The sequence below is a fragment of the Anthonomus grandis genome, chromosome 17, assembly GCF_022605725.1.
Source record: "Anthonomus grandis grandis chromosome 17, icAntGran1.3, whole genome shotgun sequence".
In the NCBI taxonomy this organism is placed as follows: domain Eukaryota; kingdom Metazoa; phylum Arthropoda; class Insecta; order Coleoptera; family Curculionidae; genus Anthonomus; species Anthonomus grandis.
The window spans coordinates 3,252,357-3,273,269 of NC_065562.1; the positions used below are offsets into that span (position 1 = coordinate 3,252,357).

Consider the following 20,913-nt stretch of genomic DNA (forward strand, 5'->3'; position numbering starts at 1 on the left):
GGCAGCAACAATTTTGTGTAATGAAGTATTAGGATATATTCCAAAATGACCCAAAACTTCAACTAGAGCGGCTTCATCCAAAATTCGCCGATGATCACGTTTTTTATTTGCAACAGATCCAGTTTCAGTAAACTTAGTCACAAGGTCCAAAACATACCTATGCGAAGTTATCTTCTCCGGATGTCTGGCATTAAACGTGACGGCAGTTTGCCGAGCACATTGATTTTGGGCACCATAAATTAGAATAATTTCCACTCTTTCGGCTAGTGTGTAAACCATTTTGCAAGTAAAATCTTCAATTCAACAAATAAATTTTCACTATTCCAAGACTGTCTGTCACAAATGTAACTGACTGCTAGATATATTCTTTATTTTCCTTAACAACTATAAATAACTAAGCAGGTATAACAATAACAGTTCGCCCAGGATATCTGTGTTGATGAACATAATGCGGAAAAAAATTCAGGTTGTTATTTAGTTTTTTCCACGTCTAATCTTCGGAATTGCTGTTTATGTTGGTAGTTTCCGTTTTACATTATAAACGAATTGTAGATTTGGCAAACCCTAACGGGCAACATTTTGAACACTTATTGAAATAAAAACTGATATTTGCATGTTTTTGTTTTCTATCTGAACAAATTAAGATAAACAAAGATTTTTCTAATTTTTTCGAAAACGAATCGACCGATTTAAAAAAATCAAACATCAAAATAAAAGACTTCGAAAGACCTTTTAAATAAGCTATTACCCGATAACCCTTGCCATTTAAAATTTTTAAAGGGATGACCCTGTGAGGCAGAGGGTGAAAGGGGGTGAAGTAATTTTAGGTTAGAAAGTTGTCCCCCTTGACAAACCTTTTGACGTATTTCGGCGTTTTTTTTTTTAAACAGTGGTTTTCGATAAATCCGTGGCGGGAAGTTTTTAAATGAACACCCTGTATATAAATGGCCGATGAAATGCGCAGACGAAAGAGTCAGTGTGCAACATGGACAAAAAGGAATAAACATAATACAAAATTTTAAATTCCTAGGTTTTGACTAAGTTTACACTCGAAATATTTTAACCGTGAAATTTACGAATTGGCGTAACTTTTAGTAATATATTCAAATAAATATAATATCCATTATAGTAAATAAAATTAAGTTATTTTAGCCGATTACTTTTGAATTGCTTGCCATTACATTTTTAATATAAAACATTCATAATATACACAGGTGATGTTGTATTTGTCATTATAATGTTATGTTGAAATAAAATAAAGGTTTTATAATTTTTATTCTTTTTAAAATATTTTAAAACAAACAATTTTACTTTTTTTTTTAAGAAAATTAAGCTGGTTATAACAACCCAATAGATACAAAATATACTTATTGAAAGTTTGTATTTAAAATGCTTATTTAAAAAAAATATCAAACTTATAAAATCTCAATCGACGATGTTAATTTTTTTTTTGTCCTAAATAAACATAATGATTTTCTTTTTACAAAAATGTATAAAATTTGTTCTATTTTTCCAGTTTACTTTAAAAAGTAAAATTTTTTCAGGTAAAAAGGTTTTACCCTGTTTGTTCTAGACTTTTTTTATGTTAAATTCAAATGTAATATATTTATCTAATAAATAAAAGACAAAATAATATATACATATGTTAAAGTCAAATTTACACATTAAGGTAGGTTTTTTCCTCTCCGACGATTAACTTTTCACACCATACTTTTCCTTATATACCAGACAATTTACTATTTTGTTTAAAATCTACATTTTCTGATCTATTATCAGTTCCATCTACATTAATATCTACCAATGGTTCTTTTGAAACATATTCTTGTCAATTTTTTTGGCATGCTCACAACGAGGTTTCATTTGTTGGGTTAAAATTCTTTAAAAATCGTCACAGTATCGTACAACTTTGATCAGCCCATACAAACTCTTGGGTTTACAATATACAAACTCTAGATCGGAATGAAATGGTGGTAATCGTAACACGTCATGACCTTTTGCTTTAAAGAGTTTATCTATTTCATAATGTTTATACTTTGGTTTGTGAAGTTTTATTATATAATTTTGGTTTTAACATAGATTCATCTTATGCAAATCCATTCTTGCATTTCCGTTTCCCTTGACAAAGTTGTTGGTGCTTCTTCTAATTGTTTATGGTATGAGGCGTTATCGATTACAACCACAGTTCTTGGTTTTAAGGGTTGGAATCAGAGTCTCCGTGACCCACTTTTTATAATTTTCCTTGTTGTTGTCATGATGATTGCCAACAAACAAACATTAGCAACAAACCTGTTTTCACCACCTGCATTCACTATAATAGGACGTAGTCCTTTGCCTATAGGTTTAATACCTTCCAAACTCTAATCAGATCCCATACCGGTCCACGTTTTCTTGCCGGGTGGTGCGGAGGCAATCATATGCTCTGCATACAACCTCCCCCACAGTTGATGCAAAATATGATTGCATACTGCAAAAAGAAAAACGTGCAGTTTATCCTGGTATGTGATGCAAACTCTCACCACACAGCATGGGGAAGCATAAGACGTATAAATCACGGTGAGTCTCTCTTCAACTATATACTTGAAAAGGTAATAATAATTAACAATGGGCCAACCTTTATCGCTAAAAACAGAAAAGAGGTACTAGATTTAACTATTAGTTCAACTTATGTCAGCAGCAAGGTCAGGAACAGTATCATCGGAGCCATCATCCCCAGATCATAGACACATACGGTTTATCATTGCTGTCAGTAACACATCAATAGTTAAGTACAAGAGCGTGAGAAGTACTAACTAGGTCGGATATAAGTCGACCCTACAGAGGAACTTCTATCATGTGACAAAACTATAAAGAATCATGATCAGCTAAATTACATGGCTGAAAAAGTCAAGGAGCTGAGGGTCGATTAAACGCCCCGATGGCACTCATACAAATCAGACGAGAGAAGCTTGAACTCCCGGCACAAACACACTTTTCCCGGGTCCGAATTGCTTCACAACTCTTTTTTCCTGGTTTTGGAATAAAGACAACTTTTACCTCACCCCATAACTTGGGGACGTAACCCTGAGCAAGGAAAGTCTTAAATATTCTGACGATATGTAGAGTTAGTACATCTAACCCATTTTGTTGAAGGCATGGATATAACCTATCCATGCCCGGAGATTTGAAGGAGGGAAAAAGTAATACCAATGCTTTTTTTTTTTTTGAGAAAATTTACCATTTCTGTCGGAATGATGAGACATTCTCAAGGATTTCTACACCTTATACTCCATGGATTACCGAAAGCGTTAAACTCTTTATAAAAGAAAAAAATAAAGCGTTATCAATATTTAAAAAGTCTAAGAGTTTACCCGATTGACTATTCTACAAGCAACTTCGAAATTCGGTGGTGGGGATGATTAGGCGGAAAAAGAAAGCATATTTGGAACTTCATCAACAAAGCAGCAATAGTAGAAAACTATGAAAAGCAATAAAAAGCCTTATTCTCAGAAATTTTTCTAACCGTTCTAAAAACCTTTAAAATCTGGACAAAACAAATGATTATTTTTCATCAGTTTATAGTCCTTCAGATAACTGCCTAGAGACAGTCGAATATTTGCTTAATCATACATTTAGTCCTAATCTCCAGTTCTCATTTCGCTTAGCCGCTGTAGCAGAAATTTCAAAAATTGTTTTAGGCCTCAAATCTACTGCCTGTGGTAGTGACTGTATCTCAGCGAATATGCTCCAACATTGTATTCATCATCTAGCTCCTCACTTGACTCATGTTATAAACTTCTGTTTGGAAAAAGGTTGTTTTCCTGATGTTTGGAAGACATATTTTATAATGCCTTTAACTAAAATCAGTAGGCAAAGGACTACTGCGACCTTAGACATAGCAGACATGTATAAGGTTGTTAAATATTGAAGTAATCAGGGCTTTGCGGATAATACGCAAATTCTTTTAAAGCTGATGACGTATTGGGAGGTTGTAGTAGGATAAATTAAGTCATGTAATTTAAAATTAAATCATAGAAAGTGTTCTGTAGTGTGTTTCTCTTCAAAGAATAAAAAAAAAATTGTCTTGGAGAATTTACAACGCAGTTAAAAACAGTTGATAACATTAAAAATCTTGGTGTAATTTTCGAGGACTACTTGAGATTCAAAATGCACGTTTCTGACGTAATTAAAAAATCCTATTTTGCGCTCAAACCATTGTACACTAATAGAAGTATCATTAACTACAAAATACGCAAGAAATTATACGAGTCCTTAGTACTTCCTATTATGAACTACTGTAACATTGTTTATGTTCCTTGTTTAAATAAAGTTAGCCTGTATCATTTGCAGAAGCTTCAAAATCAGAATTGCTGTAGATTCATTTTTACCTTAAGAAAATATGACAGAGTTTCAGAAAAAATGTATACTCTTGGATGGTTGCCTGTAGAGAATCTTTATCTTTATTAGTTGGCCGTTTTTGTGCATCGATTGCTTGGTACATCCTCCCCTGCTTACCTTCTAAAAAAAATTAATTTTCGAAGAGATGTGTACGACGTCAATCTAAGATGTATAAGTAAATTATCGGCTCCTCGTTTTCATTCTGCCTTATTTCACAGATGTTTTCTTTTTAATGCTGTTTCGGTGTATAATGAACTTCCGAATTCACTTAAGTGCATGTTCATTGCTGGTTTTTAAGTAAAATCAAAATCGCATTTTCTCACGTTACAGATGATCTCCTTATAATTTAAAGGGAAAATGTGTACATTTTATACTATTTTCCAACTCAAGATAGATTTCATGGATTTTACGGATTTTCTATTATCTTTTTTCTATAACTGGTCTCTAAGTAATTTGGTATATATTTTTGTTCATGTAATTAGAGGTTCAGTTGATTAGCCCTAGTCTAGACTTCGCCTTTGTACATTTTGGTATAATAAAGACATTATTTATTTATTTATTTAATACTAACATTATTTATACATTTGCAACTGTTTGGGTCATTTGAGCATATTCAAACATGTTTTTTCATAGTTTTTAACAGGTATATTTGATTGTTGACACCTCGTCACCATTTAATAGCACGTAAACAGTATGTATTCTTTATGTAAATGTCAGTAAATGTCAAGTGCAGTTGCAAAGTTTAAAAATATGGCGCGTTTGAAAAGTACGCTTCATTTTATTGAATGGCCAGCAAGGTCCAGGGCCGAGCCTAGGGTATTTGCCGCCCGGATGCAAGAGCTAACTTCGCCCCTTCTGCAGTGATTTTTATAAAAAGTGTTTTAAAAAATGCTCTTACCAAAGTACAACGTTTAAAAAAAAGGGTGTAATAAAAAAATCATATTGAATTAAATTCCAAACACACATATATTAATCAATATATCAATATTATCTATACAAAAAATATACATAAAAGCATATACAGGGTGTCCCAAAATTAGTGGACGAAACGCGAACCCTGTATTCTTTGGTCAAAAATAACCTCACTTTTTCCTATAAACATATATCGGCAAACGCCCCCCAAGGGAGCTACGCCCCTTTTAAAGGGGGCACCTGAAGATGGTTTTTCCACTTATTTTCGAAACGGGTAAATATAAAAATTTTAAATTTTGGTATTCTCCCAATTTTGATATGCTGAATTTAGTTGTCATTTCATAATTTTCATTATTTAGTCAGGTGCGTATCATTTAGGGGGTAAGCCTAAAAAAATACCTAAAAAAAAATTGTGTGCAAAGTTTTTGTTTTTTTTCTTTAAATTTTAAAAAATTGAAGCTTTTTACGTAAAAAAGTACCTCTTGATCAATAACTCCACGAGTTACCATTTTCGAGAAAAACGCATTTAAAAATAACGCTGCATAGTATTATTTTCACTACCAATTTTTATGAAAACTTAGTAGCAGGCTTTGGAAAAATTGACACACTGCATAATGACATTCACATTTGTTGTAATTGATTAGTTGTCATTTTGCATTCAAATTGTTAATATCTTTTTAACTATGGAAGACTTTTCGACCCGTGAAAAAGTAGATATTCATTTTATGTATGGGTTTTGCAATGGAAACGCACATGCCGCTGAACGAGAGTATCGGCGGAGGTTTCCTGCAAAAAGGCTTCCACATTGGAAAGTTTTTGTTAGAATTCATAGAAATTTACTTGAATATGGATCCTTCGAACGTGCTCGAGGGCAAGGAAGACCAATTGCAAATGATGGTTATGGGGCAGTACTGAATTTAATTGAAGAAAACCCTCAAATATCATTGAGAACCTTAGAAGAGATTACCAATATCCCAAAGTCAAATGTAAGTAAAATTAAATATGATAAATAAATAATTAAGTACCTAATTTGTTATCCAAAAAATTAAATTTAAAGTACTTATAACTGAAAATTGAGATTGGTATAAATAGTGTTGTTATTAATTATTATCGTCGGATCGCATTAAATTCATTTCAAAATACTCTAATTACTATTATTATTATTATTTACTTTATTTACTTGGATCAGTCTTATCACAAACATCAAACACCCCAAAACAAATCCTTTTGACGACTAACTGGAATGTTTAGTGGCTTACTAAGGTTTAGGCTTATTTATGCAACTTAAAATATTTAAAAATAATTTCAGATTGACTAAGATGTTAGGATACTATCCTTTCCATTATAAAAGGGTTCAGGAGTTAGAAGAAGAAGATTTTCCAGCTCGAGTAGACTTTTGTCATTGGATTTTAAATCATCCAAATCTTCGTCAAAAAATTTTGTGGTCAGATGAGGCAACTTTTTCTAGGAGTAAGGGCTTTAACAGCCGTAATACTCATTTTTGGAGCATCGAAAATCCGAGAGTAGTTCGACGAACTAACTTTCAGCATAGATTTTCCTTTAACGTATGGGCGGGTTTGATAGGAGATAAATTGATTGGCCCAATTATTTTGCCACACAGGTTAACTGGTCGTCATTATTTAAATTTTCTTCAAAACAATCTCAGAGATTTACTGGACGATGTTCCCATAGAAACTCGGATGGAAATGATTTTTCAGCACGATGGGGCACCAGCTCACTACAGCCGACAGGTGAGAAACTGGCTGGACAATAATTTTACAGGTAGATGGATAGACCGAGGTGGTCCAATAAATTGGCCTGCACGATCGCCCGACCTTAATCCTCTAGATTATTATCTTTGGGGTAATATGTGCAATATTATTTATGCCACTGAAATTGATACTCCAGAAGAGCTTCAGAGGCAAATTCTCGCAGCTGCAGGCCAAATAAGAGAAACCCGATTTGAAATTTTTAGATCGACCCAAAACATTCAAAAAAGGTCCAGGTTATGCATTCAGGAAAACGGAAACTTATTTGAACATTTGCCTCAAATAAATTAGTATTTTTATCTGTTTGCAATTTTATTTGTCAATTTAATTTTGAACCGTGCTATTGAGTCTTAATAAAAATTGTTATTAATAATACTATGCAGCGTTATTTTTAAATGCGTTTTTCTCGAAAATGGTAATTCCTAGCGTTATTGACCAAGAGGTACTTTTTTACGTAAAAAGCTTTAAATTTTTAAAATTTTAAGTTTTTGTTTTTAAAAAAAAACAAAAACTTTGCAAACAATTTTTTTTAAGTATTTTTTTAGGCTCACCCCCTAAATGATACGCACCTGACTAAATAATGAAAATTATGAAATGACAACTAAATTCAGCATATCAAAATTGGGAGAATACCAAAATTTAAAATTTTTATATTTACCCGTTTAGAAAATAAGTGGAAAAAACCATCTTCCCCTTTAAAAGGGGTGCCCCCTTTAAAAGGGGCGTAGCTCCCTTGAGGGGCGTTTGCCGATATATGTTTATAGGAAAAAGTGAGGTTATTTTTGACCAAAGAATACAGGGTTTGCGTTTCGTCCACTAATTTTGGGACACCCTGTATTATTTACTTATATAAGTATTTCTATATTGATATGCAATTACATCGATATAAACACCTAAAGAAAATATATTTTACGTACATACTAATTTAAAGAAATTAAAAAAAAGTAATTAGAAACAATGTCTTCCTCAAATAAATTGATAAATTTGATAGTCTTGATTGGCTCATTGTGGATCTTAAGTAGTTTTTTATTAATTTTAGTTTGGAAAATGAGCGTTCCCGTAGCCGATCGATAGTTCTAGCCTGGACACTTATCCCCGCTTCCATCGATACCTCACAACATAAGCCAAAATCATGCGAGGCGACGACCGCATCGCGATGGCAAAAATTCCGCGCTGGGGCACATATTTTGCGTTGATTCGAAATAATATTTTACTGCAGTTATTATTGTAGTTTATAGTAAGATTACGCATTTAAAATTTTAAACTACCAAACTATTTTGATACTCGCTTTTTAAAAGTTAGTTTTAAAAAGAATAAAAATTCGGTATTTAAATTAGGTGGGTAAATTAACAATTTTATTTTTAACTTACATTTTACAATCTTAATTTTATTTAGAATAATGCCTACCTCTTACTGCATTCCTGTTTAAGCTCAGAAAAATTTTTTTTTTGGTTTTTTTGATTATTTTCGGAATCATTAAAATTTTCAATTTTTTAAATAAGCAACAAAAATTTGGCGTAGGTACCTACCTAATTTTGTTTCGGCATTAACATTTTTACGAAAAAGTAATACAGCAATGCGAAAACTTTCCCATAGCAACCAAGATAACCCACAAAAGTGTCAAGAATAAGTTTTTGAAAATTTGTTTTTTTTTCAATAATCTTCAAAACCACATAAAATATAATATATATATTTTTTTATACGGCATATTCTTTTACAAGTAAATAATGTGCAACTTTGGGGTAAATTATCCATTTTCGTATTTTGAGGGTAGACGAATTTGAAACACCGTTTATGTATATTTTTCCAATAAAATAAGTAATAAAAAATATTTAAAACATTTATCATATATCTAAAAATACGTAATAATAAAAAAAATATTATAGATCTTGTAAAATGTAAAATATTAAGTCCCGCGGTATCTCCACTTAGTCGTTCCACTGTACGGCGTGCGCCAACAAATCTCGGCTTCAATTTTGACGCCACGAAACCAGTGTCACGGCTAGAACTCTCGATCGGCTACGGCGTTCCCCATGAGCTACAGTGACTGGCATTGTTAAAAATATTCTTAAAGCTACGAATAAATTTGGAAATATGCCTTTCAAATCGTTAGCAACCAGATATATTAATATTTCTTTGGCCGAGAAAATATTTCTATCATTAATGTAAATTGATAATATGTCGATTTCATTATAGAGGTCCAATCCATTTATGTCCGTATTTTTTGTTCCAGGGTCAGTTAATTTAGCTTCTAAATTCTTACAATAAGTCATTATTTCGGGTTTGGAAAATGCTTTCACATTGTTTAAAAAACCAAATAATTCAATATGTTTTTGTAAATTGTGAAATCTCTCATCCAATTGAAATATCGAGAATATTAAAAAAAAATTACTTTAAAATTTATCTCTGGAGATTGGATTGGCTCATCCTTGTGTTCATAATCAAAAAACGTTTTTTTTTCCTTGGTCTTATTGAGTGAATGGCTGGAAAGAAAATTTCGGCGTCTACTTCTTCCGCAATTTTCTTAGATTCATTTATCGCTTTATATTTATTGCTTACTACATTAATTTTTGCCAAAATGTAGTACCAAATAACTAACGAACAAATAAATTTAAATGATTTTATTTTATTTATTAGGGACATTGCAATATTCTTTGTTTCATTATCTCTGCTTTCATCATTAAAAAGCGTAAACAGAGCATCATACACTTTTTCTAACTCAAATCTAAGAATTTTTATTGCCTCAATACGGCTTTCCCAGCGGGTATCCGATAAGGGCTTTAGTGTTAGCCTGGGCAGCTCTTTTAAGAGAGCATTCCATCTGTAAGTTGAGGCCAAAAAAAAAGACATATATTTCCTGAATAGTGCTAAAAAAATTAGTTACTTCTAGAGAGCTTTTTGCTGCATCATTAACTACTAAATTTAAACTATGGGCGGCACAGGGTACAAAAAAGGCTCTAGTATTAATATATATATTTTTTTTGTAGGCCATTGTGCTTGCCTTTCATGTTTGCTCCGTTGTCATAGCCCTGACCTCTCATATCGGCAATATCAATATCCAGTTCTTTTAAATAATTTAATAAAAAATCTGTTAACCCCTGACCAGTAGTGCTTGTAACTTTACAAAATCCTAAAAAATGTTCTCGAATTTCTATACTTTTAGAACAATCATCAATAAAAACGAATCTAACAATAATGGTAATTTGTTCTTGGTGACTAACGTCAGGTGTACAGTCAAGAATGATTGAGAAATATTTGCATAATTTTAAACATTCAACAATACACTTTTTTACTTTTTCTCCTATTAAAAAAATCAATTCATTTTGTATTTTATCTCACAAATAATGCGGCATTTTGTTCCCATCTTGTTGGACTCTATCAATATGTTCGGCCATTACAGAATCAAATTTTGCAATCGTCTCAATTAATTTCAGAAAATTACCGTTACCCTTATCAAATAGTTTTTGACTATTACCCCTAAAAGCTAAATTTTGTCCAGCTAAAAACTGGATAACAGATATTATTCTCTCTAAAATCGAAGTCCGAGATAAATGTCGCCAGTCACTATAGCCATTCCCCTCATTAAAACTATTATCAGAAACTTTAAATAATTTACAAGGAAAACAGTACACTGAATCTTTAGATTTTGAGTAAATAAGCCAGGTTCTAGCAACTTTTTTATTGTTAGTTAATTTTTTTCAAAGTAAGCAGCGCTAAAACATCTATTTAAATGATTAATGGGATAATTAATATTTTTAATTTGAACAGGTCCTATTCCTAAAATCAATAATCTAATATTATCCGTTAATATTTCGGACCAATACGCTGGGTCTTTAAATCGTTCTTCATTTACCTGAATAGCTTCAATGTTCTCAGTTTGCGTATTTGCTGGCGTATTCGTCGAGTGATCATCTTGTTTCAGTTCATCTCCTGATGGTTGTTGATCTCCATCATTTGGTTGTTCTACATCGGCATCGGCTTCAGTTGACGTCAAAGGTTGAACATCCGGCCTTTGGCTTTTTGAAGGTTGAGGTTGTGCCGATTGTGGGTTCGTTGATGACGCAAAAACTTTTTTAACGAACCTGCTAACCGCCTGTCATCTTCTTCCTTTTCTAGCTTCCTTTTTCGGTATTGGGAACCAGAAAGCCCTCTTTCGACCATCAGCCATCTAAATCAACAAATATTTTTTTAGAATTGGCAAAAAAATCAGACATTACTTTTTTCAATGAAAAATGGCTTAGGGCATGAAGTTCTAAATATTTGGAAGATATTAATAAAATATTTTAAACTTACCGTTAACAACACAAACACAATTTTTATATAAAATGTATTAAAAATAAACACTAATCGACAAGTCGCTTTAAAACTCGCAAATTAAAATAAATTAAAAACAAAAGGGTGGGAATTTCTAAACATTACACCCCGCTTATTTCTGCAGCTCCAAAATACATATTATTAATTACCCAAAAGTATTGAAATTCCGCAAGAAATAAATTTCGAGGAATTAATATTGGTGGTACTTTACGCGCATCTTTTAATTACGCCGCCCTTATAACATCATCGGCGGCTGGCTGAACCCACCATAATTGCGGTGATATTGTTTTTATTACCTGGTCCTGGTACCTATTTATTTATCTATATAGATTATTATTATTATAGCAACGATTCGGGGAACAATGCTCGGTTTCAGTAAACATTGTATTCTGTTGGCGCCTTAATTATCAGTTTTAAATTTTATAAATTTTTGTTATTCATAATTTTTTTTCCATTACTTGGCGCTTTTTTATTTTATTTTTCGGATATTTTGCCGCCCTAAATGAGCGCCGCCAGGGTGCGGCGCACCCCCGGCACGGCTCGGCCCTGGCAAGGTCGCCAGATTTAACCCCAATGGATTTTTATCTATGGGGTTATCTAAAATCTAAAGTTTATTTTGATAAACCTAAAAGTTTAGAACAATTAAAAAGTAGAATTAGAGCCGAACTTCAACAAATCCGGCCTCAAACAATAAGTAAAGTATTACCAGAATTTGAATATCGTCTTGGTTACTGTCAGGAAGTTAATAGTCAACAATTTGAACATTTATTTTAATTTTTTTGTTTTTTTTTATAGATTTTGTTCCAAAAATTCATAGTTATTTATAGAAAATGTAATCGCAAATTGGTGGTCTTTTACTAACGAGTTAAAAATAACATGTTAGTTGCGCCATCTGCCAAAAATACTACTAGATACTAAATATTGCTAAATAAATATTAAATCTTAAGGATTTATTGTTTATACTTAATTCATTTAGCTTACGAAACGGCAAAATAATAATGTCGGATTCAAAAGTTAAATAAGTAAAACCCCAAAAGTTTTCTATATTTTTTTTTACTTTTCACCTCACCCCTGTAGATGTTGGGTCAATATATGGGGGAAGACCCTGTACATTGATTTCGAAGAGGGTAAGAAATTTTACGTCCGAAGTAATATTTTCAAATTTTGCATGATAACCTGGAAAAGCTTAAATTTTTTAAAAGATCTTAATTTAGAAGCTCATTCCGCCATCCTTCACCATGGTTATGAAAAACTTGGGACACACTGTACGTTTCTGTATAAAGTTTCTGTAAAAAAACAAAGTTAACTTTAAGAAATTTCTTGAAAATATGGTCAGGGTCAGAAATAAATTTCACCATTTATTTTCACCCATAATAATACCAAGAAAGGTTTATTTCAAACTTTCTCTTTATATTAGTCTATCTTAAGTTAAATGGGCTACTCTGTAGAATCAATATTATTACCTTCATACAACTGGAGCCGGACTGGTGCCTGTTGCATTAAGCATCTTTTTAAGATACCCAGTACTTCCCAGCAAATGGCCTCGGTACTAAATGCGCTAGCACTCAAACTTTGGGTGGTTCTGTTCATCGAAATTTGAGTATAAAGTGAAAATCCAGATGAAAATGATCCACTACTGGTTTGACTTAAGATACCGTTACTATTGCCACCATTTGAGAATTGTAAAATACTTATGAGTTTAACGTAGCCATGGACTGCAACTTGTCGAGTTTCAATAGATCTAAAAATAGTTTTATTATATTTCTAGGCCACTCCGTAAAACAGAACTTATTAGATATAAAAATATGGCATTATTTAAACTAAACTATGTAATATGAAATTTAAGAAATATCCATTCTACCATATAATTTATAAATCCCCTACACCAAACTATTTTGCTATCAAACTAAATTCACCTAACCTCAAACGTAAGCGTGGAACGTTACCCGTAACGTAACTTATTTCTGAGAAACATGTAAAATTCTGTGCGTGCGAGTGAGATAAAGAATACATAATTTTAGATAGGGGATGGGAACTGTCATAAGGTGGATTGTTTCTTTTGATTTTGTGACTTAAAGGTCGCTAAAAGAAGAGTTAAAAAGTCTGTTACTAATAAAGCTGTTGAAAAGTCACAGTTTGCTTATTATATAAGTCCAAAGACTATGTGTTTATTTCTACGGGTCAATTAAATTATTTTTAATAAAATTTCTCAGAATTTGTTTTTAAAGAAAATTCATTAATATATGAAAAAAAAAACAATTTTTTTACGAAAATTAAATATTTTCGTGTATTATACGTAAAGTTTTTTTAAGATATAAAGAAAATGTTGGCGATCAAATTTCCATAATAAATGTCATTAATAGACCTACTTATAAGCTTCCGGATTATAGTGGCTAATTATGCATTAATTAAAAAAAAAATCCGATTACAGAAAATAGTTTATTAATTAAAATTACAACTATAATATCACTTCAATTCTTATCCTTTCATCCCTAGCCCCCTCTAAACTTTGTAATCTTAAATAGCAACCCCCTGCTTATCTGAGAGCTCATCAAAAATGCTTTTCAATGGTGTGCAATGGTATTATCAATAGTACAAACCTACCTTCGATGCAGAAGTTTTTTTTATTAATTAAACGAAACACTACTTAATTCAATAAAAAATGTGTTTTTCACTATTAATTTAAGAAATGCTGAACAATGCGAATACGTGAAGACGAGAATACTTTTACACAAAAAGAATTCTATTACTAATTTTCATTTTCTCGATTCCCTGGAGTCAGCAGTAAAAAGGACTATAAAATAAAAGTTGAAATTGTCTCTTCTCTCCTATCTCTATTGCAAATTTGCAAATTGTATGACTGAGTTCAGTTAAACCTAGAGTGGGTAAGAAGTCCGAAGAGTTGTAGACTTAATCCTAAATACACTTTGCCCACTATAAAAGATGGCGGCGGAAATGTTATGGTGTGGGGGTGTTTTTCAGGAAAAGGTGTCGGTCCATTAGTACGTGTAGAAGGTAAAATGGATAGCTTTGAATATCTGCACATTCTTGAGCAGCAAATGCTTCCACATGCTGAAGACAATATGCCATTATTGGGGACGTTTCAACACGATAACGATCCAAAGTATACCTCAGTACTTGTGAAACAGTGGTTATCTAGCAATAAAGTTAATATCATACCCTATAGAAAATCTTTGGGAAGAATTAGATCGACGCCTACGACAAAAGAATAAGGTTAAATTCAGAAACCAGGATGAATTTTTCCAAAAATTAAATAAAATATGGTTGACCATACATCCAGAATACATTAACAAACTAATGCTATTAGTGAATTCTAGGTGTATATTTATTAAGACTAAGGGATTTGCAACCCGATATTAAATTTACTCTATGCAAAAATTGAATAAATAAATTGTTTCTCTACTTGTTGCCTTATTATTAAAATATATAATTATAAATTTTCCGCTTGGATCCCGTTAAAGTGTAAAAAATCTAAAGTAAAGTTTATTTGTGCTCCATTAAAGTTATTTTCTAAATAAGAACAAAGTATTGCAAAAACAAAAAAAATCCACAAAAATGTGTTTGTTTCTCCACTTTCTGCCAATAGTGTACATCGAAACAGATGAGTGGCAATTTTCTCTAGTTTTTAAAAAAATTTATTTTTAGTATTGTTTATGAGTTTTTTAAATAAATCAAGGATTTTAATTTAAGTTAAATAGGCAGGAGAAACAATGAATTGAGAATACTAAATCCTGGCTTGTAGTTGTGTTACAATTTCTCTGCAATATGACAAAAGAAAAAAAATAAATTAAAACATTACATAAAAAACACTATAAAACAGACAGTTTTATTTTCTTATGTTAATATGTTTATATAGATTTTAGTATATAAAAACGAGGAGGAGAAACCATGTAATTTAATCCCGTATATGTACAGCAAAGAATAGTGTTAAAATGTACATACCTATTTCTGTTTAAAAAATCAGCCTGTGTCCAGTGATAAAATAAGAAAACATTCTATTTTAAAAAAGGTTAAAAAAACACCATAAATTAATGAAAAAAAAACAGGTCGTAAATACACTTAACGGCGACTGCTTTTGATATCCATCGAGCTATGCACCAGTATGCGGTTTAGTGTCATATTTATATTCCTTTTTCTCTTTACTGATGATATTGCAATCGTACTGTACTGAATTATTTTGCTTTTGATATATTTTCTAGTTTGTCCAATATAACTTTTACCACAGGGTCATGTATCAACCTGGTAGATAATCCATTTAGGGATAGGGTCTTTTAATTTGGTGAAAATAGAGCCTATTAATTTTGTATTATAAAATGTAAGTTTCACATTTTTTCATGATAGTATTTCTTACACATTCAGAAAGTAAGTCTTTAGATGTACTGCAACTTAAAATATTTTACTGGTTCGCGTTCTGTGGAAGAAGAATCTTGTTTACTCATAAAATTGGTAAAAATTCACAAAGAAGTAGGATGATTGCTTTTGCTTCCGGACTACCAATATGACATAATCTGTAAAGTAAACCCTTAACTACTAGAGACTTCTGGACTGTGGCATGAAGAGATAGATAGTTAATCACCCTCCCAGAACCAGTAGGTTTGTTATATCTCTTGGTAGAAATGATACCAGTGGTGTTATGTATGTGTATATATCTCGAAATGATATTATAATTCCATAGTGAATTTAAGACGTGGGTGGTAATTATTAAACAAAGTTAAAAAGATTTTTCTGGAGGCAGGCTAAAATTAATTTAAATAACTAATTTCAAATAAAGTTTCAATTATTTCGCAAAATAATTCACATGGCATGGTAATATAAATTTGAGAAAGGAGGCATTACAAATTAACAAAGAAATCATTATTATCTAATATATTATATCCCATTGACAGTCAAAAGTAAGCTTATTTATAGAAATGAAGTTCAGTCAGAAAAATCTAAAGCACAAATCAGTTTTACTTAAACGCTCATTTATATAACACCTTAACCTACTATCAACGCATGAACCTATTCTGCACACCTACACTAAGAGGGTCAAGAAGGTGAGAATATGGACTGGCTGAGTAAGGATTTGAGCAGTGCAGCATAGTATACATATAGATCGAACAGTACCAGTACTGAGATATTATAGTGCTTTTCCCCTGACACCTCTCCTGCAATAGTGGTAAGTCAGAGTTTCTTCCCTTTCTTTTCATTGGATATTTTACCGTTTATCTCTTTACATTCATTAAATGAGGTAAGGGGGCATACTAATAATTAAGAAATATTAAGAATCGGCTTCTCCTGAATTAAATACAGTCCACTTCAAAGTTGTACCCAAAGCTTATTTAAGGACTTATTTCCCTTAATAAAATTCGGATACGCCATAACATACATGCTCCGTTAAAGGAAAAAAAAACATATAGCCCATGCATCACGAATAATATTCGACTTATGAAAAACCTTCGTAATCAGGCACTCAGGCGTTTTAGAAGCAATCCTTGTAATAGTTCCAATGAATTGAATTTTGATTGCTTCTAAAACGCGTGAGTGCCTGATTACGAAGGTTTTTCATAAGTCGAATATTATTCGATATGCATGGACTATATGTTTTTTTTTCCTTTAACGGAGCATGCATGTTATGGCGTATCCGAATTTTAATTCTTCTATTCAATACGTTGATAAATTCTTTTATTCGTTTTTTTTGCTTTAATGTTTTTTTTATTTTATTATAATTGCCTTTTAAAATAAGAATACAAAAAAATAGAGAAAAAAAACCTTTTATCCTATTCCAATACATAGATTCTGATGGGACCTGATCTTTCCCTTTAGATTGTGGCACTTGTCTGAATCGTGGAAAAAATTGTCATAAAGCTTTTTTACTACTTTTTAAATCGTCTTTAAGAAGAAAAGAAAAATTTTGAATTCGGAGCATATTTTGAAAAAATGGTCATTTTGACCCCAGATTTTGTTTGAAAATCGAAAAATGCAAAGAAATAGGTTTTCCATTCATTTTAGAGGCAAATCGGTAATAATCTTATTTAAAGATACTCTGAAGTAGTACAGGATACAAAAATAAAAAAAAATACATAGGGCTCTTGATATTTCAAAGTCAAAGTCAAATATAGCTTTATTATCATAACATAGTTGTTGACAAAGCCATTTGGTAAAACAAAATTTAAATGTAGATATAAAATATAAATTATAATACTTATAATAGGAATCAAGAAATATAAAAAACTAGAGAAAATATGAAACACTTAAAAATACAATAAGAACAGCCATATATTAAAATTACATACTTAATACAATATAACACATGAGTAACCTAGATGTAAAAAAAATGAAAATTTCGTCAATGGCGATAAATAAAAATATTAAAAGAAGCACCAGATCAAATTATCTGCATAAAACTCCTCCAAGTTATAAAATCCCTTATTTACCAAAAGTGTCCTTGCTTTTTTTAAAACTTTTTTGTGCACTTTAGTTGCCTTATGTTTAAAGGTAAATAGTTAAACAATTTTCTACCTTCAAATACAAATTAATTCCTAACAAGACTAGAGTGAAGAATAGGCAACCCAAGCAAACAGACCTGGCGGGTCGCATAGTGTTTTTCCAGCTGAAGGTCCCCTCTAAATTTCTCAAAAATAATTCTTACCGTTTCCAAAACAAAGAGGCAGCATAAAGTCAAAATTTTACGTTTAACAAATAAAGGACGACAGGACTGATTAGCAGATCTTACCCCAATAGTTAAACCCAAAAACTGTTGGGTTGCAACAAAACGAGGGTCTATAAGAAAATTAATAATGGAACCTTTCAAATTGACAATATTAGTCTTTGAAACATTAAAACTCAACAAATTTGAGTCACACCAGGTTTGCACTTTGTGAAGACCGGCAGTTATTTTTTTGCTTAATTGAGACGGATCTGCATCATGCCATAAGCACAGCATATAGAAACCAGCAGTCGCACTCCGCTCGAAAATGCAAGCGAACTAATAGCATCCTTAGCCATGCCGCAGCCATGTTCTCCGGATGCCGAGCTCACTGTTTATCGAACTGTGTTCATAGGTGTATCGCCTAGTTCAGCGCCGTACTTAGTGACTATTTTGATAGCGTTTTTACAAAATTTTCTATATCGTCGTTGTTAGATGTAGAAATGCGATGTTTATTTTTGTTTAAATATTTTGTTAATGTATGAACTTTATTAATATTAAAAAAAAATATTTGTACTATGTAGGTATTTTTATTTTACAAGATAATAATATCTAAAAAAAAGTTTAAGTCCGGCTCTAGCCAAGGCAAAAGCCGCGTGGACCGTAGCGAGTGTTAGCGGCATCCCTACTATAAGCAAATATACCGCGCCTGCGTTAGTACACATGCACCGAACTCGCTTATTCAAGCCAATGTATTTTTATTTAAGTGCGACTGCTGGTTTCTCTATGCTGTGCCATAAGATAGTTGTATCGTCTGCAAACATAGTGAACTTCCCTTCAGTAAAAATTTGAAGAAGGTCGTTGACATATAAAAGAAATAACAGTGGGCCCAAAACTAAACCCTGGGGAACACCAGCATTGACAGACAAGTCCCTTGATATTTCATCATTAAAAAGTACTCCCTGGATTCGGCCAGACAGATAGGACTTAAACCACTCTAAACAAACACCCCTAAAACAGTATTTGCTTAACTTTCCCAGCAGTATTTCATGATTCACGCAGTCAAAAGCTTTCGACAAAACACCGCTGCAGCAGCATCACCGGCATTTAACCTATCATAGAGCACCCGAAGAAATGCGAAAATCGCGTCCCCGGTGCTAACATTCTGTCGAAATCCAAACTGCTCAAGATTTAAAATATCATGTCGCTTAAGAAATGAAAAAACTCTCACCTTAACAAGTCTTTCAAGAACCTTTGCGAATGTAGGATAAAACGCAACGGGACGGAAATTTGATGGATCATTAGGATCTCCACCCTTGTGAAGAGGGATAATGACAGCCTTCAAGCATGAGGGAAACACACCCCTGAAAAAAGAGGTGTTTATCGCAGCTACAAGTATCTCCAGTATCTCTGTAGGAAGAGCTAGAAAAATACGCAAGGATATCTTATCCCAACCTGAACAAGTTTTATTTTTAATTCTAGAAAGAATCTTCCTCACTTCTAAAACGTTAGTGGGAGCAAGAAAAAAAGATTCAGGTACACTTATATGTGACAAATATTTCAAGGGATTTCCAGTCTGTGGTATACTTTTTAAGACGTTATCAGCTATAGTACAGTAAAATGAATTTAAAATGTCAGCTTTTAAATCGCCTGAAACTTGTGAAAATGACCACACTTACCCATCAAAGCATTTGGGCTTCTTCATGATTCCTTAGCCCTATTACGATTTTTTAATTCTTTCTTGAAAGTAACTTTTGCCATTAAAATTAAGGATCTGTAATTATTGAAATATTTTAAGAAGTGTTGATTATGTATCAAAAATGTACGATTATAATTTAGAGATCGCATATTCTTCCCAGACACTCTAAGACCGTTTGTGTACCAAGGTTTTCTTTTTGGCTTCTTAATATTTATGAGAGGAAAAGACATATTACATAAATTACAGAATTTCTGATGAAATTTCTCCATGGGGCTCTCCTCGGCAAGGACACTCTGCCAGTCCTTTTACAGACTACATTTCAACTGAAATTCTTTAAAATGTTTTTTGAGTATATAATCTACCTAATCTCGCACTGGACTTGTTTATTGTTTACGCTGAAATCCTCATAACCAAGAACCGCCTTATGGTCAGACAACCCAGCATTAACGATTTTGCAATAAATATTGCGCTGATCAAGATTAGAACAGAAATAATCTATTAATGAAGATGAAACTGCTGTAAAACGAGTTGGCTAATCCATTGGCATGCTTATGTTCATTGATGTAAAAAGGTTTTCTAGGCACTTAGTTTGCTTATCTTGTTTATTTAAAAAGTCACCACATAGCAATACTTTAGAGTCTATAGGCAAGCTACATATTAGTATTTCTAGTTTTTCTAAAAGTATATTTGCTTTGCCTAATGGAGATCTATACAAAGCTAAAACATAAAGAGACAAAGCTTGAGAAAATACTAAAGAGAATTCAAAAGTCCTATCCTTCAGAAGGTAATTAAATTTATTTATCTGTTCGAACTTAAAGTCCGCTAAAAGGTTTATATTTTAAACGACAGTACCTAGACATCATAATGTAATTCTTTATAGAAAATTGTTCATCTTTTTTTAATCAGTGTTTTACCAATACTAAAATATCAGGAAACTCTACACTCTCCAAAAATAATTCAAGTTCATCTAGCTTATTTCTGACAGACTGAATATTAAGAATGCCTACAGAGGTACAATGCATATTTGTTTGTCTATTTCTAAAAAAGAGGATCTATCCTCCAATAAATCTACGTCAGGTACTACTAACACTGCTATCCCCTTCCAGAATTGAACTCTCATGAATATGAATTTCTACACTTCAACATCAGTATTAACAACTAAAACTGGCTCAATGTTCACGACATTTAGATCTAAA

The 20,913-nt window shown here is 32.1% G+C and overlaps 1 protein-coding gene across 1 annotated transcript in view; it reads right to left on the reverse strand.

Annotated features, from left to right (window-relative positions):
• The window catches only part of LOC126746070 (Fanconi anemia group I protein), a 238,121-nt gene that overhangs the window by 121,689 nt on the left and 95,519 nt on the right, over positions 1-20,913 (reverse strand). The window contains exon 8 of the mRNA XM_050454171.1: positions 12,833-13,110. Within this exon, the coding sequence (XP_050310128.1) occupies positions 12,833-13,110 (278 nt within the window). The remainder of the gene's footprint in view (positions 1-12,832; positions 13,111-20,913) is intronic.